The sequence below is a fragment of the Theropithecus gelada genome, chromosome 3, assembly GCF_003255815.1.
Source record: "Theropithecus gelada isolate Dixy chromosome 3, Tgel_1.0, whole genome shotgun sequence".
In the NCBI taxonomy this organism is placed as follows: domain Eukaryota; kingdom Metazoa; phylum Chordata; class Mammalia; order Primates; family Cercopithecidae; genus Theropithecus; species Theropithecus gelada.
Genome location: NC_037670.1, coordinates 8,101,076 through 8,124,453, shown reverse-complemented (window position 1 = coordinate 8,124,453; position 23,378 = coordinate 8,101,076). Strand labels below are relative to the sequence as shown.

The window sequence follows — 23,378 nt, the reverse complement described above, 5'->3', positions numbered from 1 at the left end:
TACAAAAATTAATTCAAACTGGGTGAAAGAGCTAAATGTATTAGCCAAAATTACAAAACTCTTTTTTTCCTTCCTTCCTTCCTTCCTTCCTTTCTCTCTTTCTTTTTCTTCCTTCCTTCCTTCCTTCCTTCCTTTCTTTTTTCTTTTTTTTCTTTTTTTGAGACAAGGTATTGTTCTGTCACCCAGGCTGGAATACATCATGGCTCACTGCAGCCTCAATTTCCCAGGCTCAAATGATCCTCCCACCTCAGCCTCCTGAGTAGCTGGGACTACAGGTGTGTGCCACCATGCCCAGCTAATTTTTGTTTTTGTTTTTTGTAGAGATGGGGTCTCACCATGTTCCCAACATTGGTCTTGAACTCCTGGGCTCAAGTGATCTGCCCACCTTGGCCTCCCAAAATGCTGGAATTACAAACTTGAGCCACCATGCCCAGACTATAAAACTCTTAAAAGCAAATGGGGGAAATTTTTGTGACATTAGATTTGGTATAGGTATATTGAACTTCATCAAAATGGAAAAATTTTGTGCATCAAAGGACACCATCAACAGAGTCCCACAGGATGTGAGACAATATCTGCCAATTATATATCTGATAAGGGATTAATATCCAGTATATATAAAGAACTATAACACAACAACAGCAGAAACAACAATACCCCACACAACCCAATTCTAAAATGGGAAAAGGGGCTGGGAACAGTGGCTCGCGCCTGTAATCCCAACACTTTGGGAGGACAAGGCAGGAGGGTCACCTGAGGTCAGGAGTTCAAGGCCAGCCTGGCCAACATCGTGAAAACCCATCTCTACTGAAAATACAAAAAATTAGCCTGGTGTGGTGACTCACACCTGTAATCCCAGCTACTCAGGAGGCTAAGGTTGGAGAATTGCTTGAACCCAGGAGGCAGAAGTTGCAGCGAACTGAAATTGCGCCGCTGCATTCCAGCCTGGATGACAGAGTGAGACTCCGTCTCCAATAAAATAAAATAGGCAAAGGGCCAGGTGTGGTGGTTCACGCCTGTAATCCCAACACTTTGGGAGGCTGAGGTGGGCAGACCACTAGAGCCTGGGAGTTCAAGGCAGGTGGATCGCCTGAGCTCAGGAGTTTGAGACCAGCCTGGGCAACATGGCAAAACCCTGTTTCTGTTTAAAAATACAAAATTAGCCTAGCGTGGTGGTGCTTGCCTGTAGTCCAAATGACTCGGGAGGCTGAGGTGGGAGGACGGCCAGGAGTGGTGGCAGGAGACCGGGAGGCAGAAGTTTCAGTGAGCTGAGATTAAACAAAAAAAGGAATGAAATTGTGCTACATCTTACAACACCTTGACAGCACCTTGACAGCATTATGCCACATGAAGTAATACAGACACAAAAGGACAAATGTTGTTTTGGGAGGCTGAGATAGGAGGATTGCTTGAGGCCAGCAGTTTGAGATCAGCGTGGGCAACATATTGAGATAACATCTTTACCCCCGCAAAAACATTTTTATTTATTTATTTATTTATATTTTTGAGATGGAGTTTTGCTTTTGTTGCCCAGGCTGGAGTGCAATAACACAACCTCGGCTCACTGAGGCCTCTGCTTCCCAGGTTCAAGCAATTCTCCTGCCTCAGCCTCCTGAGTAGCTGGGATTACAGGCACCTGCCACCATGCCTGGCTAATTGCTTGTATTTTTAGTGGACACGGGGTTTTACCACGTCGGCCAGGTCGGTCTCAAACTCCTGACCTCAGGTGATCTGCTTGCCTCCGCCTCCCAAAGTGCTGGGATTACAGGTGTGAGCCACCGTGCCCGACCAAAAAAATTTATTTTTAAAGTTAACTGAGTGTAGTGATGTGTGCCCATAGTCCTAGCTACTTGAGAGGCTGAGGTGGGAGGATCCCTTGAGCCCAGGAATTTGAGGCTGCAGTGAGCTGTGATCGTGCCACTGTACTACCTGAGCAACAGAGCAAGACCCTGTCTCTTTAAAAAAAAGAAAGAAAGAAAGAAAAAAGTGTTATTTTACTTATGTGAAGTACTTAGAATAGGCAAATTCATAGACACAAAAAGTAGATTAGAGGTTACCAGGAACTGGGTAGAAGAGGAGAAAGGAAATTGTTGCTCAGTGATTACAGAGTTTCTATTAGGAGTAAAAAGTTTGGTTTTTTTCCCCGACTGGTCTGGAACTCCTAGTCTCAGGAGATCCACCCACCTCAGCCTCCCAAAAGTGCTGAGATTACAGGTGTGAGCCACTGCACCCGGCCACCACTACTGTTTTCAATGAGAGCAAATGGATTAAAAACCACAAGAAAATATTTGCTTTAAAAATTTTTTTTCTTTTCTTTCTTTCTTTTTTTTTTTTTTTTGTTTGAGATGGAGTCTCGCTCTGTCTGGCTCAGGCTGGAGGGCAGTGGTATGATCTCGGCTCACTGCAGCCTTCGCCTCCTGGGTTCAAGCCATTCTCCTGTCTCAGCCTCCTATGTAGCTGGGGCTACAGGCATGTGCCACCACACTCAGATAGTTTTGTATTTTCAGTAGAGACAGGGTTTCACCCTGTTGGCCAGGCTGGTCTCAAACTCCTGACCTCAGGTGATCTACCTGCCTTGGTCTCCCAAGGTGCTGGGATTACAGGCGTGAGTCACCGCGCCCAGCCACCACTACTGTTCTTAATGAGAGCGAATGGATTAAAAATGAAAATAAAATATTTGCTTTAAGACTATCGTTTCCTACATTTAAAATAAAAATACTTTTAAAAGAAAAAAAACTATTATTTATTTAATCTTTATTGTATTTAAAATATTCCTTTGTATCTTTTATAAAATATGTATTAGTATAATAGTGTATGTAAATAATTTATATGTATTTTTTCATGCTCGCAAATTTTACTCAGAAGGATCAATTTGGCCACACACAGTGGCTCACATCTGTAATCCCAACACTTGGATCACGAGGTCAGGAGTTCAAGACCAGCCTAGCCAACATAGTGAAACCCTGTCTCCACTACAAATACAAAAAATTAGCGGGGTGTGGTGGCAGGTGCCTGTAATCCCAGCTACTTGGGAGATTGAGGCAGGAGAATTGCTTGAACGCAGGAGGTGGAGGTTGCAGTGAATGGAGAATGTACCACTGCACTCCAGCCTGGGCGACAGTGCAAAACTGGATCTCAAAAAAAAAAAAAAAAAAAAGAATCAATTTAAGCTCCATTTTTTTTTTTTTTTGAGACAGGGTCTCATTCTGTTGCTCAGGCTGGAGTGCAGTGGCACAATCTTGGCTCACTGCAACCTCCACATCCTGGGCTCAAGCAATCCTCCCACCTCAGCCTCCTGAGTAGCTGGGACTATAGGCTAATTTTTGTATTTTTCTGTAGAGACAGGATTTTGCTATGCTGCCCAGGCTGGCCTCAAACTCCAGGGTTCAAGGTATCCACCTGCCTTGGCCTCCCAAAGTGCTGGGATTACGGGTGTGAGCCACCACGCCTGGCCAGGAATGTGTAATCAAAATAATTTGGAGACCACTGTCCTAAAAAATAGGCAGATTGTGTTCTCAGAAAATGGAAATAATTTATCTACAAGCAGAGAGTTGAATCCACTGAAGTAGATGACCGAAGCCAATCTTAACATGAGTAGTACCATGTTTCTTTTTTCTTTTTTTTTTTTTGAGTCAGAGTCTCTGTCACCCAGGCTGTAGCGCAGTAGCACAATCTCGGCTCACTGCAACCTCCTCCTTCCGGGTTCAAGTGATTCTCCTGCCTCAGCCTGCCAAGTAGCTGTGATTACAGGTGTGCCCCACCATGCCTGGCTAATTTTATTTGTATTTTTAGAAAAGACGGGGTTTCACCATGTTGGACAGGCTGGTCTTGAACTCCTGATCTCAAGTTGTTCACCCACCTCGGCCTCCCAAAGTGCGGGGATTACAGGCAGAGCCACCACGGCGGGCCAGTAGGTACCACATTTCTGAATGGGAAGACTGAAGATTGTAAAATGTGATTTCTCCTAATTTCTCACAGTGAGCCTATGAATTTAATGTAATTTCAATCAAAATCTCAGTGGAATTTTTAATGCAGTTTGTCAAGATGATTTTAAAATTTATATGAAAGTAAATGTTATGAATAGCAAACGCATTTTTGTAAAAGAATAGACAAGAACAAAGAAGACATTTGAATGAATAAAAATCAGAACATATTATAAAGTTGCAGCCGTTGAAACCTCATCACATTAGTATAAGAATAAAGCAGTAGAAATAGATAGTTTCCATAAAATTGACCTATGTATTTTTGGAAATTAACCATATGTTATAAATGGCATCTTGAATCTTCAGATAAAGTCCTTGCTAGCCAATAAATTATTTTGGACAATCTGATATGCCTTTGGTAAAACTATTAATAAGTGTGCTGCCTGGCATCATGCCATTCATAAAAGTCAACTCTAAACCTGAATGTAGCCAGCTGCGGTGGCTCACACCTGTAATCCCAGCACTTTGGGAGGCCAAGGTGGGCGAATCACAAGGTCAGGAGTTCAAGACCAGCCTGGCCAACATGGTGAAACCCCATCTCTACTAAAAATACAAAATATTAGCCAGGTGTGGTGGCGGGCGCCTGTAGTCCCAGCTACTCAGGAGGCTGAGGCATGAAAATTGGTTGAAGCCGGGCGTCAGAGGTTGCAGTGAGCCAAGATCACGCCATTGTACTCCAGCCTGGGTGACAGAGCAAGACTCTGTCTCAAAACAAACAAACGAAACCCTGAATGTAAAAAGTGAAAGTAGGTCAGCCACAGTGGCTCAGGCCTATAATCCCAACACTTCGGGTGGCCAAGGTGGGAGGATTGCTTGAGCCCAGGAGTTTGAGACCAGCCTGAACAACATGACGAAACCCTGTCTCTAAAAAAATACAAAAATTATCTTTATACATTGGGTAATAGACATTCTTCATTAACATGATACAGAAAACCAAAATGCTAATGAATAGGATTAATAACGCTGACTACATCATCAAGATAAAATTTTCTACAAGAGACAACATGAATTAAGTAAAAAGTGCTGGGTGCAGTGGCTCACACCTGTAATCCCAGCACTTTGGGAGGCCAAGGCGGGCAGATCACTTGAGGTCAGGAGTTTGAGACCAGCCCGGCCAACATGGTGAAACCCCATCTCTACTAAAAATACAAAAAAAATTAGCTGGGCGTGGTGGCGGGCGCCTGTGAACCCAGCTACTTGGGAGGCTGAAGCAAGAGAATTGCTTGAACCTGGAAGGCGGAGGTTGCAGTGAACCGAGGTCGAGCCACTGCACTCTAGTCTGGGCAAGAGAGTGAGACTCCATCTCAAAAAAAAAAAAGTAAAAAGAGAAAATATTTAGACGGGTAACAAAGGGTTTTATGCAAATATATCAAGTACTCCTACAAAGTAATAAGGGACAAACGACCCAGTCTGGGCATGTTGGCTCATGCCTGTAATCCCAGCACTTTGGGAGGCTGAGGCAGGCAGATCACCTGAGGTCAGGAGTTGGAGACCAGCCTGGCCGACATGGTGAAACCCCGTCTCTGCTAAAAAATACAAAAATTAGCCGGGCGTGGTGGTGCACACCTGCAGTCCCAGGTACTTGGGAGGCTGAGACATGAGAATCGCTTGAACCCATAAGGCAGAGGTTGTGGTGAGCCGAGATCGGCACTTCAGCCTGGGCTCTGGGCGACAGAGCGAGACTCCATCTCAAAACAAAACAAAAAAAAGAGACACCCCAATAGAAATGTCACCAAGGATATGAGTAGATTTGCAGTTCTCAGTAGAGGAGACATGAAACTATAAGATGTTCAACTTTTCCAGAGATTACAGAAATATAAAGTAAATAAAAAATGAGATATGTTTCAGGTAGCAGACTGGCAAACATTTAAAAAGTGTGGGCTGGGCGTGGTGGCTCACGCCTGTAATCTCAGCACTTTGGGAGGCCGAGGCGTGCGGATCATGAGATCAGGAGATCGAGACCATCCTGGCTAACACGGTGAAACCCCATCTCTACTAAAAATACAAAAAATTAGCTGGGCATGGTGGCGGGCGCCTGTAGTCCCAGCTACTCGGGAGGCTGAGGCAGGAGAATGGCATGAACCCGGGAGGTGGAGTTTGCAGTGAGCTGAGATGGCGTCACTGCACTCCAACCTGGGCGATAGAGCAAGACTCTGTCTCAAAAATAAAAAAAACTGTGGGCCGGGCACAGTGGCTTATGCCTATAATCCCAGCACTTTGGGAAGCTGAGTCAGGAGACTTGCTTGCGTCCAGGAGTTGGAGTCCAGCCTGAGCAACATAGAGAGACCCCCGTCTCTGCAAAAACTTTTTTAAATGTCCAGGTGTGGTGGGGTGTGCCTGTAGTCTTGTAGCTACTTGGGAGGCTGAGGTAGGAGGATCACGAGAGCTGGCGAGATTGAGTCTGCAGAGGCTGCAGTGAGCTACGATGGCACCACTGTACTCCAGCCTAGTTAACAGAGTGAGACCCTGTCTAGGAAAAAGAAAAAAAAGTCGTGTATCAGGTTTTTTTGGGGATATGTAAAAACAAATCCCACTCATAATATTGAAGCACAACTCATGAAAAACAAATGGAAAACATCTATTAACATTTTAAAAATTATTTTTATTTTTTGGTCATCTCTTAGAATATGTATAAATAAATATGTACTTATTTATCATTATTTTTAAATTTTTTATTTTACTTTATTTAATTTCTTTTTTTTTTGTTTTTTTTTGGAGACAGAGTCTGGTCTGTCACCCAGGCTGGAGTGCAGTGGTGCGATCTTGGCTCACTGCAAGCTCCGCCTCCCAGGTTCACACCATTCTCCTGCCTCAGCCTCCCAAGTAGCTTGGACTACAGGTGCCCGCCACCACACCCGGCTAATTTTTCTGTATTTTTTTTAGTAGAGACAGGGTTTCACCATGTTAGCCAGGATAGTCTTGATCTCCTGACCTTGTGATCTGCCCGCCTCAGCCTCCCAAAGTGCTGGGATTACAGGCGTGAGACATCGCACCTGGCCTATTTTACTTTATTTTTTGAGATGGGAGTTTTGCTATGTTGCCCAGGCTGGTCTTGAACTCCTGGGCTCAAGCAATCCTCCTGCCTGGGCTTCCCAAGTAGCTACAGGCACACACCATCACACCAGGCCGATTAAAAAAATTTTTTTTAGGGACGGAGTTTCACTATTGCCCAGGCTGGTTTCAAACTCCTGGCCTCAAGCAATCCTCCAGCCTTGGCCTTCCAAAGTGTTGGGATTACAGATGTGAGCCATGACACCTGGCCAAAATAATGTTTTTTATATGGCAAGATGTATATGTGAGACTGTGGTTAAAGGAGCCTTTAGCCATACCCATATATAATGTTTTTAAATTTATTATTATTATTATTTGAGATGGAGTCTTGCTCTGTCGCCCAGGCTGGAGTGCAGTGGCACAATCTTGGCTCACTGCAACCTCCACCTCCCAGGTTCAAGTGATTCTCCTGCCTCAGCCTCCCAAGTAGCTGAGATTACAGGCACCCACCACCACGCCTAGCTAATTATTGCATTTTTAGTAGAGACGGGGTTTCACCATGTTGGCCAGGCTGGTCTTGAACTCCTGACGCAGGCTGATCCGCCCGCCTCAGCCTCCCAAAATATTGGGATTACAGACATGAGCCACTGCTCCCGACCAATTTATTATTATTTTTTTTTACAAGGAACTGCATGATACATTAATTGTATAAAGTTAATAATAATACAAATTAAAACCTGTAAGGTTAGGCTGGGCACCATGGCTGACGCCTGTTATCCCAGCACTTTGGGAGGGCAAGGCTGGTAGATCACTTGAGGTCAAGAGTTCAAGACTACCCTGGCCAACACGGTGAAACCACGACTCTGCTGAAAATACAAAAATTAGCTGGGCGTGGTGGCAGGCCCCTGTAATTGCGGCTACTTGGGAGGCTGAGGCAGAAGAATCGCTTGAATCCTGGAGGAGGAAGTTGCAGTGGGCCAAGATCCTGCCACCGCACTCCAGCCTGGGCAACAGAGTAAGACTCTGTCTCAAAAACAGACAAACAAACAAATGTAAGGTTAGCTACGTTCACTCTTTCCCAGACTAGAGAATTTCAGCTACATCAAACGTCAAAATAATTAGAATGCGTACAGGAAAATATCATCATAAGTGGTGAAGAAATTAGCTTGGCTAACATTTGCAGACATTTGGATACTCTGAGATAGCTGATAGTTTGACAGTAGTACCATCTTTTCCAAGCAAAAATTTGGACAGAAATGCAAGTATTTTCTAGCATAGAACTAGTCTATAAAACTAGTCAAGTTTTTTTCATTTTTGTTTGTTTGTTTTTGAGCTGGAGTCTCTCTCTGTCACCCAGGCTGGAGAACAGTGGCACAATCTCGGCTCATCGCAACCTCTGCTCCTGGGTTCAAGCATTTCTCGTGCCTCAGCCTTCTGTGTACCTAGGATTAAAGGCACCTGCCACCACGCCCAGCTAATTTTTTTTAGTAGAGATAATATTTTTAGTAGAGATAGCATTTCATCATGCCGGCCAGGCTGGTCTTGAACTCCTGACCTCAGGTGAGCTACCTGCCTCGGTTTCCCAAAGTGCTGGGATTAGAGGCGTGAGCCACTGTGCTCAGCCAGAAAAGCAAGTATTTTCTAGCATAGAACCAGTCTTCAAAACCAACCAAGTTTTGATAGCAAAATAGAAAAGCCCAGTTGTGGCTACAAATCCAGCTCTTTATTGGCCAAATAGACATTTAGGATGTTTTATCCGGTCTTAAGAGACAGAATTGGTGGGTAAGTATTGCCACCCCGTGGCTGTCGTTCACATTGCAGTTTGTCCTTTGTCTTCAAAATACTAAACCAAGGCTTATGTCCTTTGGATATCCCTTAATAGTAAAATGTTTTAGAAATTTGAGAGACTCACATAGGGTTATTAAAATATTGACAAATTAAAAAAAATTAAAACCTACTATCCTATCATCATTATGAGTTTGTAAAAGGCCAGACGTTGGGCCAGGCGCGGTGGCTCACACCTGTAATTCCAGCACTTATGGAGGCCAAGGTAGGTGGATCACCTGAGGTCAGAAGATGGATCACCTGAGGTCAGGAGTTCGAGACCAGCCTGGCCAATATGGTGAAACCCTGTCTCTACTAAAAATACAAAAAGTAGCCAGGCGTGGTGGTGGGTGCCTGTAATGCTAGCTATTCGGGAGGCTGAGGTAGGAGAATCACTTAGAACCCACGAAGCAGAGGTTGAAGTGAGCTGAGATTGCGCCACTGCACTCAAGCCTGGGTGATAGAGACTCCGTCTCAAAAACAAACAAAAAAACAGATCAGATGGCACACTTGACACAGCAGCTATGAGTTGGACCATGCACTTATGCACTCACCTAAATGTATGGTGGTCCCGTTCCCTACCACAATCCATCTTTTTTTTTTTTGAGATGGAGCCTGGCTCTGTCGCCAGGCTGGAGTGCAGTGGCACGATCTCGGCTCACTGCAAGCTCCGCCTCCCGGGTTCAAGCGATTCTCTTGCCTCAGCCTCCCGCATAGCTGGGACTACAGGTGCATGCCACCATGCCCAGCTAATTTTTGTATTTTTAGTAGAGACAGGGTTTCACCATGTTGGACAGGATGGTCTCCATCTCTTGACCTCGTGATCTGCCTACCTCGGCCTCCCAAAGTGCTGGGATTACAGGCGTGACCCACTGTGCCTGGTCAATCCATCATTTTTTTAGGAGCCAAACAGGTAAACTCAATGGAGAGCCACCCATTGGATAGGAATCACCACCCCTCTGAATCCTTTACATCTTTGAAGGTGGCACTAGCGTCTACAATTCCATGTGGCAAACAGTGTGGGTTCTGATTGAATACTGGTTGGGTCGAGACAGGGTAAGGGGACCAATGTGAGCAGCTAAGTGTATCTATCCCAAATGTGTCCTTGGGTGCCAGGGAACTTACTACCAGGTGGGTCCATGGACACATTTATTTTTACTTTTATATTTACATTTAATTTAATTTAATTTTTTTTTTTTTTTCTTTCAGAGACAGGGTCTCACTCTGTTGTGCTGCCTGGAGTGCAGTGGTGCAATCATGACTCACTGCAGCCTCAAACTCCTGGGCTTAAGCCATCCTCCTGCCTCAGTCTCCCAAGGAGCTGGCACCACAGGTGCACACCATCACGCCGAGCTGATTTTTAAATTTTTTTGTAAAGAAAGGGTCCACTATGTTGCTCAGGCTGGTCTCGAACTCTCAAGTGATTCTCCCACCTTTGTCTTCCAAATTGCTGGAAGACTCGGTCCGCCGCAGAGAAGAGATTTAATAGCCAGGCAGACTGGTGGTTTCAGTGCCTTCATGAATTTTACTCCCTGTAGTAAGAGGCTTTCCATGAGCAGTCTTGCGGTCACCACATTTTATCAGTGGGTGTTCCCCAGTCACCTTCCATAAAACAGGCCTGCACAGGCCGGGGGCGGTGGCTCATGCCTGTAATCCCAGCACTTTGGGAGGTCGAGGTGGGTGGATCACTGGAGGTCAGGAGTTCAAGACCAGCCTGGCCAACATCGTGAAACCCCGTCTCTACTAAAAATACAAAAATTAGCCGGGCGTGGTGGCGTACGCCTGTGGTCCCAGCTACTCGGGAGGCTGGGACACGAGAATCACTTGAACCCGGGAGGGGGAGGTTGCAGTGAGCTGTCTGTCTAAAGGTGAGTAATAGGTTTGAGGGGACCTGGGCAGGGGAAGCGAAGGCAGCAGGGAATCGCCCACTCCAGCTCGCTGTGGCTGGAGGACGGCCTGGGGCGGCGTGGGAGCAGACGGGAGCGCGGATGGCTGCAGCAAGGCCAGGTGAGAAACGTCGAGGGGCAATAGCAAGGGAGCAAAACAAGACACGGAGTTTTCCTAAGGCACAAGAATCCTAATCCCGCCCCTAACCCCGCCCCTCATTATCGCCACGCCCCTCCAAGCCCCGCCCCGCCCCCCTGAGCCTTGGGCTGCCGTCAGCGCCTTTGCCTTCAACCAGGAGTAAAGGTGGCCGCAACCTCTTCCGCCGAGGCGTGGTGTCAAGGGTCACGCAAGATGGCGGTGTCCAGAGGCTGCTGAGGCGTGGAGCGGAGGATGGCGCTGGTGGCGTTGGTGGCTGGGGCTCGGCTGGGGCGGCGGCTGAGCGGGCCGGGGCTGGGGCGAGGGCATTGGACGGCGGCCGGGCGCTCGCGGAGCCGGCGCGAAGCGGCAGAAGCCGAGGCCGAGGTGCCCGTGTTCCAATACGTGGGCGAGCGCGCTGCCCGCGCCGATCGCGTCTTCGTGTGGGGCTTCAGCTTCTCCGGGGCGCTGGGCGTGCCCACCTTTGTGGTGCCCAGCTCCGGCCCCGGGCCCCGCGCCGGCGCCCGGCAGCGCCGCAGGATCCAGCCCGTGCCCCATCGCCTGGAGTTGGACCAAAAGGTGCGGGCCGCGGCTTCCTCCCTCCCTTCCTCTCTTGCGCTCTCCCGGCCTCCGTCGACCTATTCGGCTCTCTTCAAGAAGCTGGCTCTTCTGGGTGGCCAGACTTCGGGGAGGACGACTCTCGAGCTGGCTGCAAGCCCGGGAGGGGAAGGCGTTAGGGGTGGCCATCAACATTTATTGGGTGGCAGTGCCAAATGTTGTGCCGGGTCGTGTCATTCGCTTAGGACGCACTGAGTCGACAATTGTTATCCCCAATTACAGGGGAGGAAGGAGAGGCCCAGAGAGGTTGAGCCCCGAGGCCCCACCGCTGCTAGCTGTTTATATGCGGTGGGATTCTCACTCAGGCCAGCGTGACTGCAGGAGTTCTGATGTTAGGAAAGCAAAATTCGAAAGTCCATTGAAAATGTATACCAGCTGAGGTGTTTCAATGAACAACTCAGAAAGGGGATTTTTTTTTTAAATTTAATTCTTAGAGACAGGGGCTCGCTCTGTCACTCAGTCTGGAGTGCAGTGGTGTCATAGCTCATTGCAGCCTCGACCTCCTGGGCTCAAGAGATCCTCCTGCCTCAGCCTCCCATGTAGCTGGGAATACAGGTGTGCGCCAACATGCCGGGCTAATTTTTAATTTTTTTGGTAGAGATGGGTCTTGCTATTTTGCCCAGGCTGGTCTCGAACTCCTGAGCTCAAGTGATTCTCCCACCTCAACCTCCCAAAGTGCTGGGATTATAGGTATGAGCCACTGCACCTGGCCTTTTTTTCTTTGTTTCTTAGACTGGCCAATCTCAGTTGGCCTATTTTCAAGTTCACTGATTGTGATTCTTTCTTTTGCCTGCTCACATCTGCCGTAAAGCTCATTTAGTAATTTTGAGTTTTTTTTGAAACAGGGTCTCACTCTGTCACTGGGGCTGGAGTACGGTGGCTTGATCTCTGTTCATTGCAACCTCTGCCTCCTGGGCTCAAGTGATCCTCCCACCTCAGCTTCCTGAGTAACTGGGATTGCAGGCGCATGCCGCCACACCTGGCTAATTTTAAATTTTTTTTAGAGATGTGGGGCGGGGAGGGGGGCAGGTCTCATTATGTTGCCCAGGCTGGTCTTGAACTCCTGGCCTCAAGTGATTCTTCTGCTTTAGCCTCCCAAAGTGCTGGGATTACAGGCATGAGCCACAGTGCCTGGCTGACTTTGCTCTTTTCTGTTTCTGAATGCATGGCCAGGGGCTGTCTCCTGCCTCCCACATAGATTGTTTTGGTGGTACTGGAGCCATTCCAGAGGTGTAGGGGGGCTCTAGGAGGCCAGAGAACTGGAGGTTTTTTTGACTAGCACAATTATGCAGGCCTATATATTGTATTCCAAATGCATATTACAAGAGAAAATATCACTCTTGGATGACTTGATTAAACAAGGTGTCAACACGTCAAATTTAAAGAAATATTTAGCTAGCTTTCTTCAAGAAATGCTGGAATGAAAAAAGAGTTCCCAGCGTTTGTTCATGATTAGTGCTGAAGTGGCGTTTTCCAGCAGGCATTTTGGTATGGGTTTACCACTGATCGTGTTAGGATTAGGTTAGATTTACATATGGTCCCTGAGAGACGCTACAGAGGCGTCTGATCAACTGTAAACAGCCAAGAAGTAGTAGGGGATGGTTAGTGTGACCATATAATTTATCATCCAATTTGAGAGTGAACATTGGGACATTGGCTGTAAACCAGGACTGCCCCAGGCCAACTGGGAATATGGTCACTCTGGGTGGTATGGAAAGAGGGTTTATTTTTTTTATTTATTTATTTATTTATTTTATTTGAGATGGAGTCTCACTCTCTCGCCCAGGCTGGAGTGCAGTGACATGATCTCTGCTCACTGCAACCTCCACCTCCTGGGTTCAAGAGATCCTCCTGCCTCAGCCTCCTGTGTAGCTGGGATTCCAGGTGCCTGCCACCTCGCCCAGCAAATTTTTGTATTGTTAGTAGAGATGGGGTTTCGCCATGTTAGCTAGGCTGGTCTTAAACTGAACTCAAGCGATCCGCCCGCCTCGGCTTCCCAAAGTGCTGGGATTACGGGCATGAGCTACTGTGCCCGGCCAGAAGAGGGTTGATTTTAAAATCAAACCATCTTTGGTCTGTATCCAACCCCACTGGAAGCCCCGGTTTTCTCATTGGGTCAGTGAAGGCGAGGATTGATGAGAGTGTAGTTAAAACACCCACCAAAGACCTTGGGGTTGTCACTGTGTTAAATTCACAGTAGCTGTAGTACTGAGTTTTCCTTTTCATGGTAGTAGCCCGAGAATGTAACGGTGTAGTGTCAGGGTGAAAAGCATGTAGTCAAGTTACTCAACCTCTAGCTAAACTACACTTTCTCATCTGCCTTATACTACTGCTGCTAACAGCAGTAAGAAATAGAACATAGAAAAACAAAAAAAGCAATTACAAAAAAAACCCTAAACAACAACAAAAATGAAACGTAAAATATAGGCTAAAATATAGGCCAGGTGTGGTAGCTCATGCCTGTAATTCCAGCACTTTGGGAGGCCAAGGCGGGAGGATCATTTGAGCCCAAGAGTTTGAGACCAGCCTGGGTAACATAGAACCCTCTCTCTCTCTATATATATATATATGTATATATGTGCATATATATATGTGTGTATATGCAGATATACATATATACACATGTATATATGCACATATATACATGTGTATATACAGCTATATGTGTATGTATGTATATATATACCTATGTGTGTATGTGTGTATATATACACCTGTATGTATGTATGTATATATATAGCTTTTTTTTTTTTTTTTTTTGGTCTGGCTCTGTTGCCCAGGTTGGAGTGCAGTAGCATGATCACGGGTCACCACAGCCTCGATCTCCTGGGTTCAAGTGATCCTCCTGCTTCAGCCTCCCATGTAGCTGGGACCATAGGCATATGCTGCCACGCTCAGCCTAAATTTTGATTTTTGCATAGAGACAGGTTGTCACTTTGTTGCCTAGGCTCAAAATATAGCTCTTACATTGAGTTGGGTACTGTTCCCTATAAGGGCTTTAGCTGTGTTACTCGTTTAGTCTTCACAATAGTTCAATGAGAGAGATGGTACTATCTTCACTTTTTAGAGAAGGAGGACAGATACAGAGAGGAAAGTAATCTACTTCAGGTCACACAGTTGGTAAGGATGGAGCCAGGATTCAGTCTAAGGAGATCTTTCAACTTACCTACCATGGTAAGAGACGGTGGTGTTTTTGTTTTTTTGTTTTTTTATGAGACAGAGTCTTACTCTGTCACCCAGGCTGGAGTGCAGTGGCACCATCTTGACTCACTGCAACCTCTGCCTCCTGGCTTCAAGCAATTCTCCGGCCTCAGCCTCCCGAATACCTGAGATTACAGGCACACGCCGCCATGCCTAGCTAATTTTTGTATTTTTTTTTTTTTTTTCTGAGACAGAGTCTGTCTCTGTCGCCCAGGCTGGAGTGCAGTGGCGCGATCTCGGCTCACTGCAAGCTCCGTCTCCCAGGTTCATGCCATTCTCCGACCTTAGCCTCCTGAGTAGCTGGGACTACAGGTACCCGCCACTGCGCCCAGCTAATTTTTTTCTGTATTTTTAGTAGAGACAGGGTTTCACTATAGTCTCGATCTCCTGACCTTGTGATCCGCCCGCCTCGGCCTCCCAGAGTGCTGGGATTACAGGCGTGAGCCACCGTGCCTGGCCAATTTTTGTATTTTTAGTAGAGAGGGGGTTTCACCATGTTGGCCAAAGCGAGTCTCGAACTCCTGACCTCGAGTGATCTGCCTGCCTTGGCCTCCCAAAGTGCTGGGATTACAGTTGTGAGCCACTGTACTCGGCTGCTAGAGAGTGTCTTGGTTTTGGTGAATGGGGATGGTAATACCTAGTGGTGAGCTGATATTTACCACTATATTTATCGTCTACATGTAAATCACCCTTCATAGAGTGATTATAAAGATTAAATGAGATAATACTTATCAAACATATAGTAAATGCTCAATAAATGCTAGTTGCTGTCTTAATAATATGTGTTCTTAGGCCAGGCACAGTGGCTGTTTCCTGTAGTCCTAGCACCTTGGGAGACCAAGGTGGACAGATCACTTGAGGCCAGGAGTTCGAGACCAGCTGGGCCAACATGGTTAAACTCTGTCTACTAAAAATACAGAAGTTAGCTAGATGTGGTGCACACACCTGCAGTCCCAGCTACATGGGAGGCCTGAACTTGGGAAATGTAGATTCCAGTGAGCCAAGATCCCGCCGCTGCACTCAGCCTGGGCAACAGAGTGAGACTGTCTCAAAAAAAACCCCAAAAAACCCCAAAATAGTCTGTGTTCTTGGATTTGGTAAATAACCTGTCACTTATTACTGAGCAAACTTGACATTACAAATCAGTTCATGCTTTGTGGGAACTGCTTTTCAGATTTCGTCTGCTGCTTGTGGCTATGGATTCACACTGCTGTCCTCTAAGACCACAGATATTACGAAAGTCTGGGGGATGGGACTCAACAAAGATTCTCAGCTTGGATTTCACAGGAGCCGGAAAGATAAAAGTGAGCATCCCTACCTTGTCTCCTCTCTGCCGGGATTGGTCTGAAAAAGCTCTTTTTTTTTTTTTTTTTTTGAGACAGAGTATCGCTCTGTTGCCAGGCTAGAGTGCAGTGGCAAGATCCTGGCTCAGTGCAACCTCCATCTCCCAGGTTGAAGTGATTCTCCTGCCTCAGCCTCCCGAGTAGCTGGGATTACAGGCTCACGCCATTACGGCTGGCTAATTTTTATATTTTTAGTAGAGATGGGGTTTCACTATGTTGACCAGGCTGGTCTCGAACTTCTGACCTCAGGTGATCCACCCTCCTCGGCCTCCTAAAGTGCTGTGATTACAGGCGTGAGCCACAGCACCCAGCCCTTCCTTTGGTGTTCAAGAACATGGTTTCATAAACCAAACCATAGCAAAAAAAATAGACAAAGACTTAAAGGATGTTGTTTGAAACCATCTGGGCTAGATTATTTTTTAGCCTCTTTGGTATCAATGTTGAACCATCAGGCAAAGGGGAAGCACCTGGCCTTTGCAGATAAGTAAAGATGTTCTTTTGTGGCCTAAAAGAGATGACCTTTTTTTTTCCTAGCTTGGAGACAGGCAGGCTGAAGTACTCTGCAGTGCCTAGAATATGTTTTTGGGGGGAAAAGGCAGTGAAATCGTTAACATGGAGGCTTTAGTCCAAATGTTTGAGCCTTGGACTGTAAAAATGTTAGAAATAACTTATAATGGCATTTTAAAAAGTAGACATTAGCCCGGCTAGGCGTGGTGGCTCACGCCTGTAATCCCAGCACTTTGGGAAGCCGAGGAGAGTGGATCACTTGAGGCCAGGAGTTTGAGACCAGCCTGGCCAACATAGTGAAACCCCATCTCTACTAAAAATATAAAAAATTAGCCGGGCATGGTGGCATGCGCCTATATAGTCCCAGTTACTTTGGAGACTGAGGCACGAGAATCTCTTTAACCCGGGAGGTGGAGGTTGCAGTGAGTCGAGATCATGCCACTACACTCCAGCCTGGGTGACAGAGTGAGACTGTCTGAAACAAACAAACAGACAAACAGAAAAGTAGAAATTAACTAAAAATTACTATGAGAGCAGTAAGAAATATTTCCTAGGCCAGGCACAGGGGCTCACGCCTGTAATCCTAGCACTTTGGGAAGCCGAGGTGGAAGGGATTGCTTGAGACCTGGAGTTCCAGACCACCCTGGGTAACATAGCGAGACCCTGTCTCTAAAAAAAAAAAATGAAGAAGAATTAGCTGAGCATGGTGGCATGCACCTATAATCCTGGTACTCCAGAGGCTGAGGTAGGAGGATTGCTTGAGCCCAGGAGTTTGAGGCTGCAGTGAGTGGTGACTGCGCCACTGCACTCCAGCCTGCGCAACAGAGCAAGAGCATGTCTCTTAAAAAAAAGGAAAAAAGGGGCCGGGCGCGGTGGCTCAAGCCTGTAATCCCAGCACTTTGGGAGGCCGAGACGGGCGGATCACGAGGTCGGGAGATCGAGACCATCCTGGCTAACACGGTGAAACCCCGTCTCTACTAAAAAAATACAAAAAACTAGCCGGGCGACGTGGCGGGCGCCTGTAGTCCCAGCTACTCGGGAGGCTGAGGCAGGAGAATGGCGTAAACCCGGGAGGCGGAGCTTGCAGTGAGCTGAGATCCGGCCACTGCACTCCAGCCTGGGCAGCAGAGCGAGACTCCGTCTCAAAAAAAAAAAAAAAAAAAAAAAGGAAAAAAGAGGCCAGACGCGGTGGCTCATGTCTGTAATCCCAGCACTTTGGGAGGCCGAGGCGGGTGGATCACGAGGCCAGGAGATCGAGACCATCCTGGCTAACACGGTGAAACCCCATCTCTACTAAAAAATACAAAAAAAATTAGCCGGGCGAGGTGGCGGGCGCCTGTAGTCCCAGCTACTTGTGGGGCTGAGGCAGGAGAGAGGTGGAGCTTGCAGTGAGCTGAGATCCGGCCACTGCACTCCAGCCTGGGGCACAGAGCCAGACTCCATCTCAAAAACAAAAAAAAAAAAAAGGAAAAAAGAAAGAGTTCTTAAAATAGAGAGGAAATTACCCAGAAATACATACTGGACAAACCTCTCATTTTTATTTTTTACTGTTCCCTTGTTCACAGACAAATACATTTTTACATAATTTTAATCGTAGCATATATTTTGTTTTCTGTCTTTTTTCATTTATTTTATATCAGATGTCTTTTTTTTGTTTGTTTGAGATGGAGTCTTGCTCTCGCCCAGGCTGGAGTGCAGTGGCATGATCTTGGCTCACTGTAACCTCCACCTCCCTGGTTCAGGTGATTCTCCTGCCTCAGCCTCCTAAGTAGCTGATACTACAGGCACCCGCCATCACACCTGGCTAATTTTTGGATTTTAGTAGAGACGGGGGTTTCACCATTTTGGCCAGGTTGGTCTTGAACTCCTGACCTCAAGTGATACGCCTGCCTTGGCCTCCCAAAGTGCTAGGATTATAGGTGTGAGCCAGCATGCCTGATCTATGTATCAGATGTCTTTTATAAGTCAGTATTGAAGTCTTTATTAGCTGTAAGATGTTACATTACATTTTTTTTTGAGTCAGAGTTTCACTCTTGTTGCCCAGGCTGGAGTGCAGTGGCGTGATCTCAGCTCACTGCAGCCTCCTCCTTCTGTGTTTAAGCAATTCTCTTGCCTCAGCTTCCGAGTAGCTGGGATTACAGGCATGTGCTACCACACCCGGCTAATTTTGTATTTTTAGTAGAGACAGGGTTTCTCCATGTTGGTCAGGCTGGTCTCAAGCTCCCGACCTCAGGTGATCTGCCTACCTTGGCCCCCCAAAGTGCTGGGATTACAGGCGTGAGCCACTGTGCCCGGCCCGCGTTACATTTTTTATACCTTTTATCCAGAGCAATTTTAGACGTACAGAAATGTACAGAGGCCGGGCGCGGTGGCTCACGCGTGTAATCCCAGCACTTTGGGAGACCGAGGCGGGTGGATCACGAGGTCAGGAGTTCAAGACCAGCCTGGCCAAGATGGTGAAACCCCCGTCTCTACTAAAAATACAAAAAAATTAGCCAGGCGTGGTGGCAGGCACCTGTAATCCCAGCTACTCTGGAGGCTGAGGCAGAGAACTGCTTAAACCTGGAGGGGCGGAGGTTGCAGTGAGCCGAGATGGCGCCACTGCACTCCAGCCTGGGTGCAGAGCGAGACTCAGTCTCAGAAAAAAAAAAAGTGTACAGAGTACTATGATGTAGCATCACCAGCTTCAGGCGTCATCAACTCATGCCAGTCTTGTTTTCTTCATTTTTCCCACCTTCCCCCTCAGTAAATTTGAAGCAAATTCCAACAGTTTAATTTTTGGGGGGGGTGGGGGCCAGGGTTTTGCCCTGTCACCCATGCTAGAGTGCAGTGTCATGATCACTGCTCACTGCAGCCTTAACCTCCCTGGCCCAAGTGATCCTCGCACCTCAGCCTCCCAAGTAGCTGGAAGTGATCCTCCCAACTCAGCCTCCCAAGTAGCTGGGACCGTAGGCATGCACCATAATGCTCGGCTGATTTCTGTACTTTTGTGTGTGTGTGTGTGTGTGTGTGTGTGTGTGTGTGTGTATATATATGTATAGTTTTAAACTGTGTCTTGCTCTGTCTCCCAGGCTGGAGTGCAGTGGTGCAATCTTGGCTCACTGGCAACCTCTGCCTCCTGGGTTTGAGCGATTCTCCTGCCTGAGCCTCCTGAGTAGCTGGGACTACAGGTGCCCACCATAATGTCTGGCTAATTTTATATTTTTAGTAGAGATGGGGGTTCCACCATGTTGGCCAGGTTGGTCTCGAACTCCTGACCTCTGGTGATCCGCCCGCCTTGACCTCCCTCCCGTGCTGGAATTACAGGCATGAGCCACTGTACCCGGCCAAGATTTCTTTAATAAGAAGACCAGGCCGGGCGCGGTGGCTCACGCCTGTAATCCCAGCACTTAGGGAGGCCGAGACGGGCGGATCACGAGGTCAGGAGATCGAGACCAGCCTGACTAACACGGTGAAACCCCGTCTCTACCAAAAAAAATACAAAAAACTAGCCGGGCGAGGTGGCGGGCGCCTGTAGTCCCAGTTACTCGGGAGGCTGAGGCAGGAGAATGGCTTGAACCCGGGAGGCGGAGCTTGCAGTGAGCTGAGATCCGGCCACTGCACTCCAGCCTGGGTGACAGAGCAAGACTCCGTCTCCAAAAAAAAAAAAAAATAAGAAGACCAAGTATGCTTCCCCAACCCCCACTCCCCCCACCACCCGCATGAAGTCTTGGCTCTTTTTCCCCAGGCTGGAGTGCAGTGGCGCCATCTCGGCTCACTGCAACGTCCACCTCCTGGGTTCAAGCAATTCTCCTGCCTCAGCCTCCCAAGTAGCTGGGACTACAGGCGCCCGCCACCACGCCCGGCTAATTTTTGTATTTTAAGTAGAGACAGGGTTTCACCATTTTGGCCAGGCTGGTCTCGAGCTCCTGACCTCAGGTGATCCGCCTCCCTCGGCCTCCCAAAGTGCTGAGATTACAGGCATGAGCCACTGCGCCTGGCCAGAAGACCAAGTATGCTTTTCTGGAACCTGCTTTGTGTAACTCCCATGGCATGAGCTGGGAGTTGGGCTTCTGGTCCTTGCTCTGCCCGTAACTTACCTGCCTTGATGAGTCTTTCCTACCTCCGACTCTCTTTTTTCCAGTGTAGTAGTGTGGAGTTGGACAGTGTGATTCCCAGTGTTAGAAATGCATGCCTCTCAATCGGTGTCCTGTGTCTTTTCCAGCGAGGGGCTATGAGTATGTGTTGGAGCCCTCACCCGTCTCCCTGCCTCTGGACAGACCTCAGGAGACACGGGTGCTGCAGGTCTCCTGCGGCCGAGCTCACTCTCTTGTGTTGACTGACAGGGAAGGAGGTGAGTTACCCTGCTGAAGGGTAGTGGAGGAGTGTGGGGACCATTTCACTATGAACTGGAGCCTCAGATCAGCCTGAGTGGCTTGTTCGATTGAACCACATCTAATGAGTGAACTGTGGCGTTTCCTGAGCAGATCGGTGGGATTGCTCAAGACAGCTGGGCACAGCTTGTTGATTCTTATGTGGTCCGCTCTCTGGTTCTTGGAAAATCGTATGTATTTATAAATGTAACTGCACACAAGGCAGCCTGATCCATTTGCTGTGAAGTCACTGAACTGGGTGGTGTGTAGAGGTGGCTTTTTCTATTTTTTCTTTTTTTTTTTTTGAAACAGTCTCGCTCTGCTGCCCAGGCTGGAGAGCAGTGGCATGATCTTGGCTCACTGCAACCTCTGCCTCCCGGGTTCAAGTGATTCTCCAGCCTCAGCCTCCCGAGTAGCTGGGATTACAGGTGGCCGCCACCACGCCCAACTAATTTTTGTATTTTTTGTAGAGACAGGATTTCACCACATTGGCCAGGCTGGTCTTGAACACCTGACCTCAGGTGATCCGCCTGCCTTGGCCTCCCAAAGTGCTGGGATTACAGGTGTGAGCCACCGCACCCAGCCAAAAGTGGCTTTTTCTATTGGTATTGAAAGATGCCTGTTTGCTAACACATCTTCTAAGTGATTGGGGGCTTTCAGAGTCTGGGCCCCTGGGTAACACGGCCCTTTTTTAGAAAAGGGGTTCTTTCCAAGGAAAGGTCAGTGTGAATTACATTTTTCACATTTCATTTTCTTTTTTTCTTTTTTTTTTTTTTAATCTGTGACAAAGTCTTGCTCTGTCACCCAGGCTGGAGTGCAGTAGCAGGATCTCGGCTCACTGCAGCTTCTACCTCCCGGGTTCAAGTGATTCTCCTGCCTCAGTCTCCCGAGTAGCTGGGATTACAGGCACCCACCACTGCGCTCAGCTAATTTTTGTAATTTTAGTAGAGACAAGATTTCACCATATTGGCCAATCTGGCCTTGAACTCCTAACCTCAAGTGATCCACCTGCCTTGGCCTCCCAAAGCACTGGGATTAGTCATGAGCCACTGTGCCTAGCTTCAAATTTCATTTTCCGGCTGAGTGTGCTCTGTAGGAGAAGGCGGAGGTGGCGTTTAGGAGCTCTTTCTAGAGGGGATTGGTGTTAAAGGCAGCCTGGTGACAGGTACGGGGAGTGCAATTCTAGCCTCAGAAGGTGGAATTCCCAAGAGGTGGATCCAGGGCCAGGAGGGGAAGGTGGATCTAGACCCCCACACGCCTCCTGGGAGTTTCTGCAGAGCCTGAGAAAGTTGGAGAAGGAAACCCAGGGGCTGTTGGAGGAGGGGGGTGAGCTAACCAGGATGGGACCACCAGTGAGACCCCTTCCAGTCCTCACATTCTTGGATCCCACAAACCTGCAGAACTGATTTAATCAGTGGTGTTATTTTTAGTCTTCAGCATGGGAAACAATTCTTATGGACAATGTGGAAGAAAGGTGATCGAAAATGAAATTTACAGGTGAGTTCCTAGAAGGCCTACCCCTTCCCCATGTTGGGTTTTTTTTTTTTTTTTTTTTTTTTTTTTTTGAGACAGAGTCTTGCTCTGTCGCCCAGACTGGGGTGCAGTGGCCGGATCTCAGCTCACTGCAAGCTCCGCCTCCCGGGTTTAGACCATTCTCCTGCCTCAGCCTCCCGAGTAGCTGGGACTACAGCCGCCCGCCACCTCGCCCGGCTAGTTTTTTGTATTTTTTAGTAGAGACGGGGTTTCACCGTGTTAGCCAGGATGGTCTCGATCTCCTGACCTCGTGATCCGCCCGTCTCGGCCTCCCAAAGTGCTGGGATTACAGGCTTGAGCCACCGCGCCCGGCCCATGTTGGGTTAAATGTCAAACATTTGTAGGGAGATGACTGTGGTAAACCCATGGGGCGGTCAGAGGCATGCCTGAGAGGGGGCCGTGAGAACTCAGCAGAAAGCTGGGGGAGTCCTGTCTGTTTCAGGTTGAGCACCATGCATTAGCTTGGTGGGAGAAGAGGGGGCGTGAGCATTGGTTTTGATGTGTAAAACTTGTTTGGATAAATCTTTTTTTTTTTGAGATGGAGTCTTACTCTCTCGCCAGGCCAGAGTTCAAAGGCGCGATCTGGGCTCGCTGCAACGTCCACCTCCCAGGTTCAAGTGATTTTCCTGCCTCAGCCTCCCAAGTAGTTGGGACTACAGGCACACACCAGCACACCCAGCTCATTTTTGTAGTTTTAGTAGAGACGGGGTTTCACCATGTTGGCCAGGATGGTCTCCATCTCTTGACCTCATGATCTCCCCACCTTGGCCTCCCAAAGTGCTGGGATTACAGGCGTGAGCCACCGCTCCTGGCCCTCTTAGGATGAATTTTTACAAATTGAGTTTTTATTTTATCAAATTGATTTTTAAACATTCCCCTTTATTTCAGGTTTTTTCATTTTATTTATTTTTTGTTTGTTTGAGACAGAGTCTCACCGTGTCACGCAGACTGGAGTGCAGGTGAGATCTCAGCTCACTGCAACTTCCACCTCCCAGGTTCAAGTG

General features: G+C 47.7%; 1 protein-coding gene across 2 annotated transcripts in view; it reads left to right on the top strand.

The window, feature by feature from the left end:
• The first annotated feature begins 10,932 nt into the window (after positions 1 to 10,932).
• RCC1L (RCC1 like) overlaps positions 10,933 to 23,378 on the top strand; it is a 59,289-nt gene continuing 46,843 nt past the window's right edge. For both annotated transcript variants that reach the window (XM_025378702.1, XM_025378701.1), the window contains exons 1-4: positions 10,933 to 11,399; positions 15,814 to 15,943; positions 20,694 to 20,822; positions 22,272 to 22,338. In XM_025378702.1, coding sequence (XP_025234487.1) covers positions 11,076 to 11,399; positions 15,814 to 15,943; positions 20,694 to 20,822; positions 22,272 to 22,338 — 650 coding nt within the window. In that variant the 5' untranslated portion in view covers positions 10,933 to 11,075. The remainder of the gene's footprint in view (positions 11,400 to 15,813; positions 15,944 to 20,693; positions 20,823 to 22,271; positions 22,339 to 23,378) is intronic.